Here is a 16788-nt window from a genome sequence, read left to right on the forward strand (position 1 = left end):
TGCACTAAAACGGACAGGTCAGTGAAGGAGAGCCTTAATCAAAAAAGCAGCCAAGAAGCCTATGGTAACTCTGGAGCTGCTGCAGAGATCCACAACTCAGCTGGAATAATATTTTGACAGGACAATTCTTAGTTTTACATTATACAAATCTTGCCTTAATGGGAGAAGGGAAAGAAATTAATAAAACAAAGCCATAAGAAGCAGTTTGCAGATTACCACAAGCCATAATGTGAGGACATGCTCTGGTCAAATGAGACAAAAGGTGAACTTTTTTGGCCGACATGCAAAACTGCACATGTATATTCACCTACTCAAAGAAGTACTTGCCATGAAGACAAGGCAAGCCAGCAAAGACACACAATGTGATCGCCTTATATTTCTTCTTTTATTAACTCATAGCTTTCATGGTACATTTAAGCAAGACAGAAGGAATTACATATATTAAAAGAAGCAACAACGCTGTCAGACATGGTGGGAGGCACACAAAACCAATAACAGACCAAAATAAGGTGAAAACACATCAAAACACATTTTGAGACCCTCTATTCTTACCACTGTAAAATTTGTGGACCCTTATTAAAATAAGGGAATTTTCCTTTTCTATACAGTGCAAAACTTGCAAAGTATTAATATATGTGCAAAATGAGAGAAATAAATGACTAAATTCCAGACAAAAACACAGACGATATTCATGAAGGTGGCACACAGCCTAAAGACGTGTAGTGAAAGAAAACAATTTGTTCAATATTTCCCACCACACTCTCACGAGATTGCAAAATTAAGTAGCCTTTTTTTCTAATTAACAACGTTTTCTTGGTGCAAAAGTCACAGGCTTACTTAAAAGGAGAGAATAAACACATGATGAGGAGGTAACTCTTGGCTTGTTGCAGACCTAGCATACATGTTGAGCATCAAAACCAAAACTACATCTTATGAGTCTCTAGCTTATGGCAACATTTGAGTCTCCTTCAGTAATTTTTATCGCGTTACTACAAATTTTGTCAGTTTTGTATCAGAATTATCCGAAGATGATCATTTTCCAAATTATTTGCAATCTCTTGGGAGCTGTGGTTTCCACTTCTCTGAAATGCATCAATCTATAGCTATGACTTGGCTGGCACCAAGCAAGGAGAACAATCTAAAGCATTTTATATATATTTTAAAACCTGAAATTAATTAGCATTTGAGAAACACACTATTCTGAGGTCAGTTTTCAGGGATGACTTATACCATCACACATTAATAGAGTTTATTTATTTTCTTCCCGTCTTGTTACTTCTTGGCTTTTCCCTGAGCAGCAACGGCCTCCATGGCTTTGCGTACAGTCTCCTCGTCTCCCAGGAACTGCATCGGCTTCACTGGTTTTAGGTTCTTGTCGAGCTCATAGAGGATCGGGATGCCAGTTGGCAGGTTTAGCTCCATGATGGCTTCATCTGACATTCCTACAGATGGTGTCACACAGAAAGCAAATTCTCATGAGTGGATAAAAGTATCCCGCTGTTTTATGGGAATCTGTTTACATGCTATTACAGCTTGTTGTTAACATTTGTGCTCAAAGAACACAAAATGACACTAAATAATGAAAAATACTTTTTTACAGTGAATTGTGAGTTGCATCAGCACCCACCCTCCAGATGCTTCACAATTCCCCTCAAACTGTTTCCATGGGCAGCAATGAGCACCCTTTTCCCCTGTTTGATCTGAGGGGCAATCTCCTCATTCCAGAAAGGCAGTGCACGTGCAATGGTGTCCTTAAGGCTCTCACAAGATGGCAGCTGGTCCTCCGTTAGGTCTGCATAGCGACGATCCTGCAAAGAAAACCACACTAGAATGTAAGGTTGGATTGAAATTAGGAAAAAATTTAAACTCTACAGTTTTGCTAACTTTTGGATATAATTAGGTTTCCCAATGGTATACAAATTAGTGCAGTGCAAATGTAATTATACCAAGCTGTCTGGAACAAGTTGGTATACTGAAATCATTTGTGGAGATGTTTAAAGAATGGCGAGTTAAATTGGTCATCTCAAAATGGCACAGTTATGACAGAACTGCAAACCTACCAAGACATGGCCACCCATTAAAACTGACAGGTTGGTGAAGGAGAGCATTTATCAAAGAAGCAGCCAAGAAGCCTATGCTAACTCTGGACCAGCTGCACCCACAGCTCAGGTGGGAGAATCTTTTGCCCAGACATCTATTAGTTTTACACTTTACAAACCCGGCCTTTAAAGGAGAGTGAAAAGAAGAAAGCAATGGTGACACATGGTAGAGCTAGAATCATGCTACCTTTTCTTCAGCAATGACAGGGAAACTGCTCAAAACTGGATAGAGCTAGATCAAGGGTAAAAAAAAAATTATTTTTGACTTGAGAGTCAGGTGCAGGTTCCAGCAAGATAAGAAATCTAAACATACAGATACGATGCAATAATGTAGATTAAAGCACAATTGTGTATTATCATGATTCAGTCAAAGTCCAGACTTAAATTCAATTGAGAATATTTTGTAAGACTTGAAAATGAATGTTCTCAAACTGTCTCCATCCATTCTAACTGATCTTGAGCTATTTTGCAAAGAAGAGTTGGCAAAAGCTTCAGTCTCCAGATTACAGACTAGATTGTAATTGACACCACACAATCAGTATGTGCAAAACTGTACTTTCCAAGCACTGCTTGGATGCAATATATGGTAGATTTTAAAATTTTTGGGGATTCATATTGTATTTGGCCAGTTGGATTGATTTTCTTGATTTCCTAGACCTGATACAGATTTTACTGACTGAGATGCTAAAGCTCGCAGAGGCTGATAAGAGTCTTCTGATTATAAAAAAAAAAAACAAGTGTGAGGGAAATGTGGATTAACTGCAATCAATATCATCATCGCTGCAATCTTCACCAATAAAACCCCAACTTTGTGTTTTCCTAATGTTGTGCAGGCCTACTCTAGATGTCCAACGCTGGTGGAGACATACTGCCACATTCTTGCAGCTATAATTTCAGCAGAAAGTAGGTCTACCAGGTGTTGACTCAGGGGAGTGGAAGACTTTTCAGATTTATGTTTGTAAAACATTTTGAAAAACAGGTCAAATCTTCTTCCCACACCACAATTATGCGCTACTTTGTGTTGGTCTTTCACATAAAATTTCTACAAAATACATTGAAGTTTTTAGTTGTGACAAAATGTAAAATGTTAAGCCGGTATGAATATATTTGAAAGGTACTTTATAAAACCTGAACTTGCAGTGCAGATGTACTATAATATATGTTCATTGCCTCATATTAAATAAATAAACCAAGATGTTTTTAAACCAGTCGCCGCATCAGTAACAATGATCCAGTAACCTCCCCTTTACTTCTGCCTAACCAAGTCAAGATACGATCAGTTGGTTTCCACCTTAACTAAACTTTGAACTTAAACCCAGAGGAACTCAGTCGTGCCAGTCACATATTAACTCTCACTGTTGGGTAATAACATTAGGGTGCTGCTAGCGAACAAAAGGGTATTGAATCCCAGTGGTTATGGTTCATTCTTTACTGTATGTGTAAGACCTTAAATCCAATATTGTCCTTTACACATTGCAAGTATTTTAGTTATCATTCAGAGCTTGTTGAAAAATTGTTCAAGTCATGCCTCCATTTTGTTAAAGTGGAAGCACTAAGCTGGTCAACTTGTACAATACCTGCATGCCAGCAAAGCTGCATGTCTGTGTATTTGCACTGTAGATAATCATATCTCACCTTGCTGATGATAGTGTAGTAGTCATGGTCTGGGCCCATGGGGGGAGGAGGGATATCAAATGAGCGCCTCCAGATCTTCACTTGGGCCTCTCCATGCTTAGCAGCTGTCTCGGCTTTGTTCAGGCCTGTTAGGCCTCCATAGTGCCGCTCATTGAGCCGCCAGGTCCGATGGACTGGCACCCACATCTGATCGATGCCATCCAAGACGAGCCACAAGGTCCTGATGGCCCGCTTTAATACCGAGGTGTAGCAGATATCAAACTCAAAACCAGCATCTGAGAATTGCAAATAGAGACATAAGGACAGTAGTATTAAACATCAACTACATTTATCAGCATCATGATATCAACATTTTGGACAAATTTGCAGAATGTGTAATCTGTGTTTTACTCATAAAACACAATCTAGCATCTCTGTTGTCAACAGATATCTTATCTTTGAAGTAATGTAAAATTTGATGTAGCTGTGTTTTCTTAAATGGATGTTTTGCCAGTTAGCATTACACAAACAACAGAATATTATTGTATTCCATTACAGGCAGAACTAACTCGGACTGAAAGTAATTGGATCTAAATCTGACTAAATGATTTGGATAGCATTGAAATGATGCATTTGAATTAAATTCAGACCAAATTGGATTCTATTTAACAGATGCACCATTCAGAGCGTTCCTGGTCAAGACCTACTTCTAGTTTTCTGGTCCACCAATTCCAATTTTGATCAATTATGTTATTTTAAAAGCGCTATTGGTCATATGAATGCTGCATTGAACATGTATTATAAAATTAAGGAATGAATACAAAAATATGAGTGTCGAGATATTACGTCAAAAGTTAGGGCTGCAAATAGGACTCTTCTTCTCACAATGTATTACAATGAGTTTGCATAACATTTCTCAAAGATTATTTAACGCAACAGGACGTTTGATATAGTTCGGTCGGTTTGCGACCTGATACATGCAGTTGCGATGATGCACCTCACTACTGCATGTATGGAATAATATCAGGCCGGATTACTGCAGACAATAAAACGTCAACCCCCCCACCTTTGAGAGCCAGTCCTCCTCTCTTCGCCTCCTTCTCCCCGGTTTCGCTCAGGTCTGCATCGAACCAGCCGCAGAAACGATTTTCCTGGTTCCAGTTGCTCTCTCCATGACGAATGAGCACTAATTTGTAGGCCGCCATGTTGAACACGGATGTGTCACCTTCGGTTGTTTTAATCAATGAAAATAAGTTGATCCAACTAGTTCTAACAGCTGGTGCTGGTGATGATGATGGTGGAGAGTGAGCTTGCAGCTCCAAGAAGCAGACAGGTCAAATCTTAGTTGTCAAACGTTTTTATTCTACGGATTGGTTATCTGCGTACTTCCTGGTTTTTACATCCAATGAGATTGCGTCAATTTTAGTTCTTAACCAGTGGCAGAGGAGAGCGTCATCAGCTCTCCGACCTTCATGTTGTACATTATCTATCTATCTATCTATCTATCTATCTATCTATCTATCTATCTATCTATCTATCTATCTATCTATCTATCTATCTATCTATCTATCTATCTATCTATCTATCTATCTATCTATCTATCTATCTATCTATCTATCTATCTATCTATCTATCTATCTATCTATCTATCTATCTATCTATCTATCTATCTATCTATCTATCTATCTATCTATCTATCTATCTATCTTTTGTTGTTAATGACAGTATAATAAAACAGTGTAAGTATATGCCTAAATTTAAACATGTTCTAATTTCACCCTGTCCTAATTATGCTGTTGTATCTCATTCAATTTAAACTTCTCCCATCTCAGACAATACCATCATCATGCCAAGACCTTATCAAATAGTACACATTTCAATATGACCTTTTATCCACAAGATGTGTCCTCAGTTCCATCTGACAGATAATTAGTTGCAAGCGCTCAATCTTTTGCTGGGGTCAGCAGCTGCCTGGAAGAAATTGTGATCTCTGAAATGTCCTTGACCTGTCCAGCTATCATGCAGGTTGTTTACCTACCAGACCTATATGTTAAAGTCAAAGGGACCAGGGTGTGAACTGTGGGAATAGATTGCATTTGATGCAAGTGAAGGTACTCTAGAACATATGTTTAGTAATTTTCTCTAGTTTTAATGGATGTATAGATGTTAACCAGCCTTCAGAGGCCTGACCCTTGACCGTTATGTGCAATATATATATATATATATTGAATATATGTACAGTACAGACCAAAAGTTTGGACACACCTTCTCAGTTAAAGAGTTTTCTTTATTTTCATGACTATGAATATTGTAGCTTCACACTGAAGGCATCAAAACTATGAATTAACACATGTTGAATCATATACTGAACAAAAAAAGTGTGAAACAACTGAAAATATGTCTTATATTCTAGGTTCTTCAAAGTAGCCACCTTTTGCTTTGATTATTGCTACGCACACTCTTGGCATTCTGTTGATGAGCTTCAAGAGGTAGTCACCTGAAATGGTTTTCACTTCACAGGTGTGCCCTGTCAGGTTTAATAAGTGGGATTTCAAGCCTTATAAATGGGGTTGGGACCATCAGTTGTGTTGTGCAGTAGGTGGATACAGTACACAGCTGATAGTTCTACTGAATAGACTGTTACAATTTGTATTATGGCAAGAAAAAAGCAGCTAAGTAAAGAAAAACGAGTGGCCATCATTACTTTAAGAAATGAAAGTCAGTCAGTCCGAACAATTGGGAAAACTTTGAAAGTGTCCCCAAGTGCAGTCGCAAAAACCATCAAGCGCTACAAAGAAACTGGCTCACATGAGGACCGCCCCAGGAAAGAAAGACCAAGAGTCACCTCTGCTGCGGACGATAAGTTCATCCGAGTCACCAGCCTCAGAAATCGCAGGTTAACAGCAGCTCAGATTAGAGAACAGGTCAATGCCACACAGAGTTCTAGCAGCAGACATATCTCTAGAACAACTGTTAAGAGGAGACTGTGTGAATCAGGCCTTCATGGTAAAATAGCTGCTAGGAAACCACTGCTGAGGACAGGCAACAAGCAGAAGAGACTTGTTTGGGCTAAAGAACACAAGGAATGGACATTAGACCAGTGGAAATCTGTGCTCTGGTCTGATGAGTCCAAGTTTGAGATCTTTGGTTCCAACCACCGTGTCTTTGTGTGGCGCAGAAGAGGTGAACGGATGGACTCTACATGCCTGGTTCCCACCGTGAAGCATGGAGGAGGAGGTGTGATGGTGTGGGGGTGCTTTGCTGGTGACACTGTTGGGGATTTATTCAAAATTGAAGGCATACTGAACCAGCATGGCTACCACAGCATCTTGCAGCGGCATGCTATTCCATTCAGTTTGCGTTTAGTTGGACCATCATTTATTTTTCAACAGGACAATGACCCCAAACACACCTCCAGGCTGTGTAAGGGCTATTTGACCAAGAAGGAGAGTGATGGGGTGCTGCCCCAGATGACCTGGCCTCCACAGTTACCGGACCTGAACCCAATCGAGATGGTTTGGGGTGAGCTGGACCGCAGAGTGAAGGTAAAAGGGCCAACAAGTGCTAAACATCTCTGGGAACTCCTTCAAGACTGTTGGAAAACAATTTCAGGTGACTACCTCTTGAAGCTCATCAACAGAATGCCAAGAGTCTGCGGAGCAGTAATCAAAGCAAAAGATGGCTACTTTGAAGAACCTAGAATATAAGACATATTTTCAGTTGTTTCACACTTTTTTGTTCAGTATATAATTCCACATGTGTTAATTCATAGTTTTGATGGCTTCAGTGTGAAGCTACAATATTCATAGTTATGAAAATAAAGACAACTTTTTGAATGAGAAGGTGTGTCCAAACTTTTGGTCTGTACATTATATATATATTAAAAAATATATTTTATTTCCCTTTATATTTCAGAAAACCCCATTGAGAACAAGTGGAAACAAAGCCATATTTCTACTTTGTGTGCACAAACTTGGCAAATAACGCTGATTCTGATTCTTTGCTTAGTATGGCTACATATGCTGACTGCTGGTTTTTTAATAAACAGTAAAATTTCTTTGTTTGAAAAAAAAAAAAGGATATATTTAATCGCTAGAAACCAGTACACCAGTTAGTATGACCTCTTAATCAGATTTAAATCTGATTAAGATGGTGTTGCATGATCTTAAACTTGGGATTCGTGCTCAATACCCATCCAATGCGGCTGAAATAACACAATTTTATAAAGAAGAGTGAACCACAATCCCCCCACCAGCAAATTAAGACATTGATGCTTATCACAAATGCTTGGTGGCAGCTGTTCACAATGGTAGCACAATCAGTTATTATGTTTACTTTTTCACACAGTGCCAGGTTAGTTTAGATAGCGTTTTTGTCTGAATAAATGAAATTATAATTTTAAAACTAATTGTTCTATGTAGTGGTTATCTTTAGTCAAATTTGTTAACAGATATGAAACATCTAAATGTCACAAAAAAGCTAAAACAGAAGAAATCTGTAAGCGACAAAATACTCTTTCACAGCACAAAAACAAAAGGTAAACTTTGTGCAGCTCTATGGCGCCACCTGGTGCATTAATGAATAATTGCAAACAGATTAAAGGAATTAAACTTTTGTTAAAGCTTTTAAAAAAAGCTCGATTTGTGGCTTCCTGTTGAATGAATTAGGAACGTTTTTTTTTATTGTTAGTTAATTGCTAGATAGATCTTAAATTGGAACATTGAATGTTTTCTTAAATATTTTCTTTTCAGAATGGTGAACATTATGATTTAGAGATTTTTCTTTTAACTTCTGTGTCTGCAACAGTTTTTTGTTGTTAAATGAGGGTTTAGCTCATGTCGCTTGAACCTAATTGACAAAGCTTGTGGGGAAACGGTTCACAGCCTTGTTAACTGTTATCAGGAGTACCATAATCAACACCTGGAGGCAATTTTTCTGTCAGTGAGCATTATACAGGAAAAAATGGCAAACAACACCCAAAGAGAATCATATGAAAATTTGCTTCTCCAGGTGTGATCTTTCAATAAGGTAAAAGTTTTATGAATGGTGGATAAAGGTACAGCAGCAAATATGTACAGTTTGCATTTCAGAAACTTTAATACATGAAACAGGAAATCAGTAATTTTACAGAGCCATTCCCTTCCGCTTTGGGTTTCTCAGACTTATTCTTTCTGTAGCACATTCTGTTTGAAAAGTTGACCAAAGACTGGAAGATTAAAGGAAGTGGTGGTGTTTTTAAAGCTCTATAAATAGCAATCACCATTTCCTACCACTGACTACCCTCACACGACACATGGACACAAGGCCTATTCAGAGTTATAGCTTTTCCAAAAGCTGCTCTAACAGATGTTTATGGTTTCCTTGCATGTAAGTGAGCAGCAAATTATAAAATGGAGTATCAGAGAAAAACACAGCTGTCAATCCCAACACGAGGCTGATTCAGGCCTCACACAGACAGGAAATGAGGATCTCAGATTTCTATTTTAAGATATTGTCACAAATTTCCCTCCTTTTGCTTTTTTCTTCTCTTCATTCACTTATTCAGTTGCCTGGGCCTGTCTTTGCATCTCCATGGCAGTGGAATGTGCATCTCAGCAGTAGCTGTTGAAAGTGTGGTTAAAAAGGGCACTTCTGTGTGGGCGTCTGTGTTTTCGTCTTTTACATGGGAACATGTAGGCACTTGGGCCAGACAGGAAGAAAACAAAAAAGAGGAGAACAGGCTGACAAGGTGGATCACTTCCAACAGGAGTTAGTCACCAAATACTTGGGTGTAGATGAATAGCTGAGATTTCCATAGACCTGCACAGCTGCTAAAAGGATTTTACCTGGCCCAGTGAACATCAAAAATATCATTTTGCTGATTTTGATAGTTGTCATTTCTGGAGAAACCTTTTAATTGTATACACTATTTTCCCAGTAACCCAGTTTTTATCAAGGCAGAATCTTGTGGCTTCATTTACAAAGTGGATATTTTTTTGTTTTTCCGTTTTTTTAAGGATTACGACCCACTAAAATGCTTTTCAGCAGACATACAGTTAGGCCAAAAAGTATTTACATCCCTTGTAGATTTGAATTTAAAATAATTTTCATTCAACTTAGACGTTTGTGATATGAAATGGGAGTATTTATTTAAAGTGCAGCAATTATTATTGCTGACCAACTTTCCGCATGTTTCTCCAGATATTTTGATGATTTATCTTATGTGATGAGCGCCAACTGTCATCACCCTAATCTTTGGCTCCCTCAGCAGATTCTCCATCAGATTTGTGTAAGGACTGTGGCTGGACTACTCCAAAATGTTTATATTTTTTTAATTGAAAAAAAAAAAACATGTTGGCATAAATAAAACATTTAAACCTAAATCTCCCAGGGGTATTAGTAATTTTGGGCTGAACTGTAGAGCTGGAGTTTTAAAGACAAAATACTTTCTCATTGTTTAGGTGGCAATATTTTGAGATTCATTACAGCGGACCATATATTTTTTCACTCTATGGTAAAGGTTCATTTTGCATTTTGCCGTGCTGACTCAGGGTCAAAAGATTATGGTAATTTAATAAAGATTTTTAGCTTCTTCTCACTTTTGATATTTATCTGAATCTCCAGTATGGTTTGTTTATATGATTTACATGATGACCACCATGGATTTTCTATTTAAGGTTTTAAAAATTTTTCTTAAATCTTTAAACTAGTTGTTCATCTTGTCTTGTACAGGCTGGTAAAATACCCCATATCTTTACATTGTATAGCCTTACGTTTCTTGAAACATTTCCTTAATACAGAAATCTTGGAGTTTCTGGCTCAACTTCCCCCACTTTGACTTATTTTTTATACCTAATCCATTTGTCACTTTTAAAGCATTGATACCCCTGCTGCTACCTTTTAACCTATGAATGTGTTTTCAGTCTCCAAATCTGGGTCAATTTCTTAAACAACTATATCTGAGCAAATATTCATTTTAGCCTTTTTACATTTACTAATTAATGCAACTCGTTTTAATTACACTTTACATTTAGCCAAGTTTCCTTGGAAACAAACTCACGGTAAATCATGATTATAATTTTAAAGAAGGTATTCCAGTGCAAAACTTGTTGATTTTATTTAAGTCAGAAGATGAACCAAATTCCATTCAAAGCAAATGTCAAGTCTTGTAAATTAAATTTGAGTATTTGCGTAGAAACATGATGAGTTTATTGTGACTTTTTGACTGGCATGCTTATCAGATTTTTACCATTACTGCTATATTCAACAGGATGTTCTACTTCCAGGGAGGGGCATATGGGTAGGAGAGTCCGTACAGGAAATGTCTCGTTGGATGACTAGCCAAAAGAAATCATACAGTTGGCACTCCATGGTTGTGCCTGTCTCTACAAGCCCTTATACTAATGTCTGTGCTTTTTTATTGTCTGTGCAGATGGGAAAAGTACAAAAATATCATTTTTATGGCGCCTGCCCCCTTGTGGAGGTAATTCCCGTTATTACCTGGGGTATAAATGCTTAGGATTTAACTGTGAAATTTGCTCAACCTTTAAACACTGGCGGGTATAATAACAGAAACCCTTTTAATGCAATAAGTTTAATGGCAAACCTGGAGAATGTTTGTTTGGTTTTAATTGCCAGTATAGTTTCGAGTTAAATAAGACTTGAATCATTTACTTTGGTTACTGTCAATGACGTATTACCTCATATTTAGTGCCTTGTTTAGGCAGCACACAGAGGACTGATTAACTGCCTCCATTTAGCTGTATGAACCACTTGTGCTTTCACAGGCAGCGACACGTGAACAGGACAACATTTCTGCAGAACTCTCCACAGGGAGAAGGGTGGGTGGGAGTGAGTGTGTGTGTGTGTGAGGAGAAGCTCATTTTCTTCTTCAGATGTTTTTGTCTCTGTGCTGCAGCTGGTTAACATTAACCCTCAGCACCACTCTTGCAGCTCAGGTTGTACACTGCATTCATTTACACAGATGATTCAGGTTGTAAAGCCTGCATTTCCCATTGTGAGACCTGAAACTCATCTTGTCCAGTTGTTAATGCAGCTTCTTTGTTTTGCTCTACATTCTGCATTTTTATTGCAAACAATTAAAGAGAAGCACAGATTTTAAGATAGAATTCTAATCTTGTTCTAAAAGTATAAAGGTTTCTAAACATTGCAGCTATTTATGGATGTAAGTTATGTTAATGCAACATATTTGGAGCATATTTAGCAGCCATATGCTGACTTTAAAAGATGAGGCACTGAATCATCTATACTTGGCTGGACTTTCATTGGCCAAAGTTTTAGCCCACCTCCAGAACCCCAACAGACTATTCCGGTAAGACCAAGCCTCCTTCCAGATTATTTTAAAGGCAGCACACACATTCTTCTTCTCATGCACACATTGGTCAGATGCCTGCGTGAGAGACGCTCTTGTTTTGACATCAATACAGATAAGTAAAGCAGCTCCTTGACTCCCCTGTTTGAGTTGTGTATTACAAACAAAAATCTCTGTTGACTTTTTCCTCCAATATAGTGCAATCAACGAGGGTTTTTTAAAAAAAATCAAATAACTTTCCAAACAAGTTCTTCATGTGGAAAAAAACAACAATTCTTTGTCCAGTTCAGCTTACAAAATCAATCAAGGTTTTTAATTTTTCTCTTGTGCAACTGTGTAGACTTCTATCCACAAACACAGGATCACAACAACAGTAAATAGATAACAGTAGGACTGTCTTTCTTCAATCTAAGAAAGCCTTTGATATTGTTAGCCTGAATGTCCTTATTACTCAGTTATCAAATTGTATTTTTCAGCTAAAGCATGAAATGGTTAAAATCATATCTGAGTTACAGAAAACATTGCATCTGATGAGAAATATTCGTAGTACGAAATGATTAATCGTAATGTTGGTGAACGGCGCCGGGTCAATTCGTGCCTTCTCAAATTCCTATCCCCATTATGTACCGACACATTTTAATTTCGTCCTTTCTTACATCTCTATTTTATCCATAATCAACCCATTTTGTACCTGTGTACTTAACCATAGCATTTCATTTTAGCTAAGTATTTTCATGCATTATAAAGCAAAATTGTCATAAAAATACTCAAATCTCTTGTGTAATTAATTTTAATAATATATTATTATCAGAAAACATTTTACACTGAATTCTGACTCATTTTTGCCTGTGTCCTGTTTGGGCTTATTAGTTTGTATCAAATTTTGACTTCCTTGAACTTTGTCTGCCATATGTTATGTTGGGACCACAGCCAACAGTTACTAGAATGCAGATGGAATCATTGTATAAAATCTAAAAACAGAAGGCAGCAGTAGAACCATTAGATATGATGGTTAAAATCTCTGACTGGTTATTTAACTCATGTTTGGATCTCAGTGTTGATAAAATTTCATGTATGCTCTTTCGAAGGTCTGTAAGATATCCAGACCGAAAGATGGTGGCTGGGAAATGCACAGGATCCTAAATAAATAAGAAGAATTGTGTATTTGCAACTTTATTTTTTATTTTTTAGAACTGTCATAAAAGTTGGAAAACTTTATAAATTTTAGACATAGAAGAAGCAACTTGACTGCTGTAGCTTTGCAGATGTACATGAATGCAATGTTTCTGTTACAAATGAATTGTTAGAACCATTAGACTCAAATTATGTAAACAAGCTAAGGCCCTAAGCAGAATTTATTAAGTGGCCAACTTTCCGCATAAAGCCTAAAATATACTTTATAACTGCAATTTTGACTAGATAAGGTTTGATTATCGATCTTGGAATAAAATATAAACAATATTCACATTTTTTAGTAGTACATAAAATTTGACATGGTTAATTTCTTCCTCCACTGAATAACTTTCTTAAACAAAATATAAATTTGCCCACGAGAACTGTAATCAGAGAAGACTGTAAGGTCCCAAACAGACAAAGCACCTTATGGCAGTCAGCGTTCTCCTACTTTAAGTTTAAGACTCCATTCAAAGTTCTAATGAGTCACAAGCCACTAGGCTACAGTATCTTCAATTGATTTAGTTGTTGATATCAGCTGTGATTTTTCTAAAAGTGCAATTTAAGTTTTGTGCAGTTTTTATTTATGTTTTAATGTAAATCAATGACAGAATATTCTGGCTGACTCAGTGTGCACTCTTGTTTGAAGTCAGTTTTTCCCACTGGACATCTGCCTTTGACTCAGTCCAATATATAATTTTTTTTAATCAAATTTAAAGTTTTACTTAAGCAGATCAGCTTACAGTTTGGCATTTTCTTTTCTGTTTTTTCAATTTTTTAAAATTTCAACAAGTGTTTTTTTTCTATTGAGTGCAACTTTTTCAGAGACTTTTCAGCATATGCAGTATACCCCTTTTTTAGCAGATCAAATATCAGTTCTACCTTTGCTTTCCTGGAGTAGCTGCTATATTTTAAAATGTATACAACTATTTTTACATCAACTTCACCTTCATCATTTTTAAACTAAAGGTTTGCTGATGAGATGCCTTTTCTGTCTTTGCTTTTTGGACATTTCTGCTAATAGTGTTTTGTATTGAAACAAGGTTTTTAGGCTATTTTCGCCTGATAGTCTTGCTATTTATAAGGATAAGCTGAAAATTGTTCTTATGTTTCCGTTAAGTTATTACATTTCAACAATTTTTCTTCTGTTGACTTTAGTTTTTTCAGCAGTTTTAGTCAAAAAAATAGTTGTAGGACTGACATGATTAAATCAAGACTGCATCCAGCATCAAAGTAGACAGGCCATATTTTTGTAATAGTAACCTGTGTTTGGATGATCTTCAACCATTTGGATAACTTGTATATTGGTGCGGAGTGTGTGTGTTTGTTGAGTGGGTGCGTGCTGGCGAGTTTGTCACCTGGAGGGGAGGTGCGTAGTTGTTAGAGTGGTAAGAACGAGAAAACCCGCAACACTCAGCACCAAGAGCAGCCATGCGCCCCACACAGAGGTAGGTCATCAGTGAAGCACCGGATCAACAACCCTCTAAATTTATATATTGGTGATTGGTATCAAATCTGTAATCCCATTTAGACTAGACACCGCTGCCAATAGACAATGTTTTTTTTTTCCATTTTGTCCATTGTAACATTTTATTCACTATTTTGTAGTTTAATACGTCATTGGATTTTACGTTTTCATATTGTTTAATGTCAACAACCTGCCAGAGAGACTGCAGATTTATGGAAAAAATCCGTAACAGTTATAGGACTGACTGAAGTGTTTACACTGATTGCTGTGCATTGCCGCTTTTAAACAAATTTAGTGAAGTAAAATAAAAACACCTCATAGATTCTCAATCTGGTCACCTTTATTTCCACTCTTTGAAATTATATTAGGAGCAAATTTGTTCAGCAAACATGTTACAGCACCATTCACATCCATGTTAGAGGAGGTTGTTATTGTCGCCACCTTGTTGAGTAAACAGCAATCTGAGAGAAGTTGAAACTGGATGTTTGAGTTGAAGACAAAACAAAAACAGCTGAGAGTCAATGTCTTTTATCTGCAGAGCTTGTCATCATATAAAAACGTGTAAGAAGTAGGGATGTACGATGTTTCGGCATCAGAAAATATATAACAGACATTAATATCTGTTATTGATACAAGCCCAAATATTCACATCGATGAATCCCTAGTAAGAAGATAAAAAATATTTAGTATTATAAAACTGCAGCATTTCAATGATTTAAGACTGAGTTAAAATGTATATTAATAGTTTTTAATTATATATAAAAATGTTTCTCTAGCAAAGTTCTGCATTAATGTTTACACTGTTGTCTTTGATGGAAATGGCAGTAAATAGCCACAAAATTGTTAGGCTAATATTGTGACTTGTACCCCAACCAATCAAACCCTGTCTTGGGATCAACCTCTGTACCTGGAGCTGCTTTTCATGCAACAACAGCCAGGAGGGAGACAGTAGGCTGTTGAGTAAAATTACAGTGAAGGGGACTATTCTTCATCTTGCAGTGGATACTCCTCTTCCATCCTTCATCACAACCTGATCCAGTGCCATCAGATGACAGTTTGTTCTCCTCGGCTCTTCCTGCACCCCCCATAGATGACCGACAGCAGGTAGCTCAGGCAGCACAGGCAGGCGAACACGGCCGCTGTCAGGTAGACCTTATACAGGCAGAAGTGCTGGTACCTGTCCAGGTTGCAGTAGGAGTTGCGTTCAGTCTTGTAGATCATGACTCCTATGGCCGGCAGGTAAAGTGCGGCGGCGGCCACGTCGTGCGTCAGGTTGGTGCACAGCCAGCGCTCTCCTCCCAGCAGAGGAACCAGGTCCTGCTTGCCCAGGAGGGTGATGAGGAACAAGGCGAGGGTGAGCAGCCAAAAGAGGACAGCGACGAACAGGACGAAGTGGATAGAGCCCTCATACTTGTTGGCAGCGACTGTGATCCACAGCCCGGCTCCAAATACGATCTGCAGAATCCGGGCGATTCCCAAAAAGCTCCTGAGGAACTTGGAGATGTTGCTCCTCACCTGCGGTTGGGGAAGTTGGGGTGCCATCTCTCTCTCCCTTTTTCTGTCTATCTCTCGATCCCCCTCTCCGCTCAGTCTCAAGCTTCTTCTTTCCCTGAACAGGGCGGGTGCTTTTTGCCAGCTGCAAACAGCTGGAGAAACGATGGTCAAAAAAGTGGTGGAATTAAATGAAGCTTGAAGGAAGATCTAAGGTCCAACAAAAGAAGCCAAAGTGTGGGAATAAAGAGGGATTCTCCGTTCTTTCCACAGCCCCGGGGTTTTGAAATGACAAACCTTCTTGCAGGCTATGTTTCGTCTTTTCCGTTTCCTCTGTTGAATGCAGAGTCTGTGTTAGAGGGGCTGGGTGATGCATTAGGGGCAGTTTGTAATTCAAACCCCGCTCCTCCTCTGCCGGACTCGTCAGAAGAACAGAGAAGATCCGTCAGTCATACTGGGAGTGGCAACATCGCCTTGGAAAGTAGGATAGCTATGCTTGGAAAATGGGGTTTTCAAGTTTAAGAAACACTAAGGTTACGTTCAACCAAATTCGATGAATGATACAATAATATATGCCAACAATGGTGATCACCGAGGAAAAACGTGTTCTTAGTTGTCCTTATTTACTCTGA

At 38.0% G+C, this 16788-nt stretch overlaps 2 protein-coding genes across 2 annotated transcripts; both read right to left on the reverse strand.

Moving 5' to 3' along the window:
• Positions 1 to 366: 366 nt before the first annotated feature.
• LOC124858648 (phosphoglycerate mutase 1-like) lies at positions 367 to 5084 on the reverse strand. Its single transcript, XM_047350740.1, has 4 exons — positions 4780 to 5084; positions 3735 to 4009; positions 1628 to 1808; positions 367 to 1442 (listed from the first exon to the last, which is right to left on the reverse strand). The coding sequence occupies exons 1-4, from the start codon at positions 4916 to 4918 to the stop codon at positions 1273 to 1275; spliced, it is 765 nt and encodes a 254-aa protein (XP_047206696.1). The 5' UTR covers positions 4919 to 5084; the 3' UTR covers positions 367 to 1272.
• A 9899-nt stretch (positions 5085 to 14983) lies between these two features.
• Positions 14984 to 16546, reverse strand: marveld1 (MARVEL domain containing 1). The gene has a single exon (XM_047352515.1). It carries the CDS (start codon positions 16205 to 16207, stop codon positions 15710 to 15712), a length of 498 nt encoding a protein of 165 aa, XP_047208471.1. The 5' UTR covers positions 16208 to 16546; the 3' UTR covers positions 14984 to 15709.
• Positions 16547 to 16788: the final 242 nt, after the last annotated feature.

Source organism: Girardinichthys multiradiatus, chromosome 22, assembly GCF_021462225.1.
Source record: "Girardinichthys multiradiatus isolate DD_20200921_A chromosome 22, DD_fGirMul_XY1, whole genome shotgun sequence".
Classification (NCBI taxonomy): Eukaryota; Metazoa; Chordata; class Actinopteri; order Cyprinodontiformes; family Goodeidae; genus Girardinichthys; species Girardinichthys multiradiatus.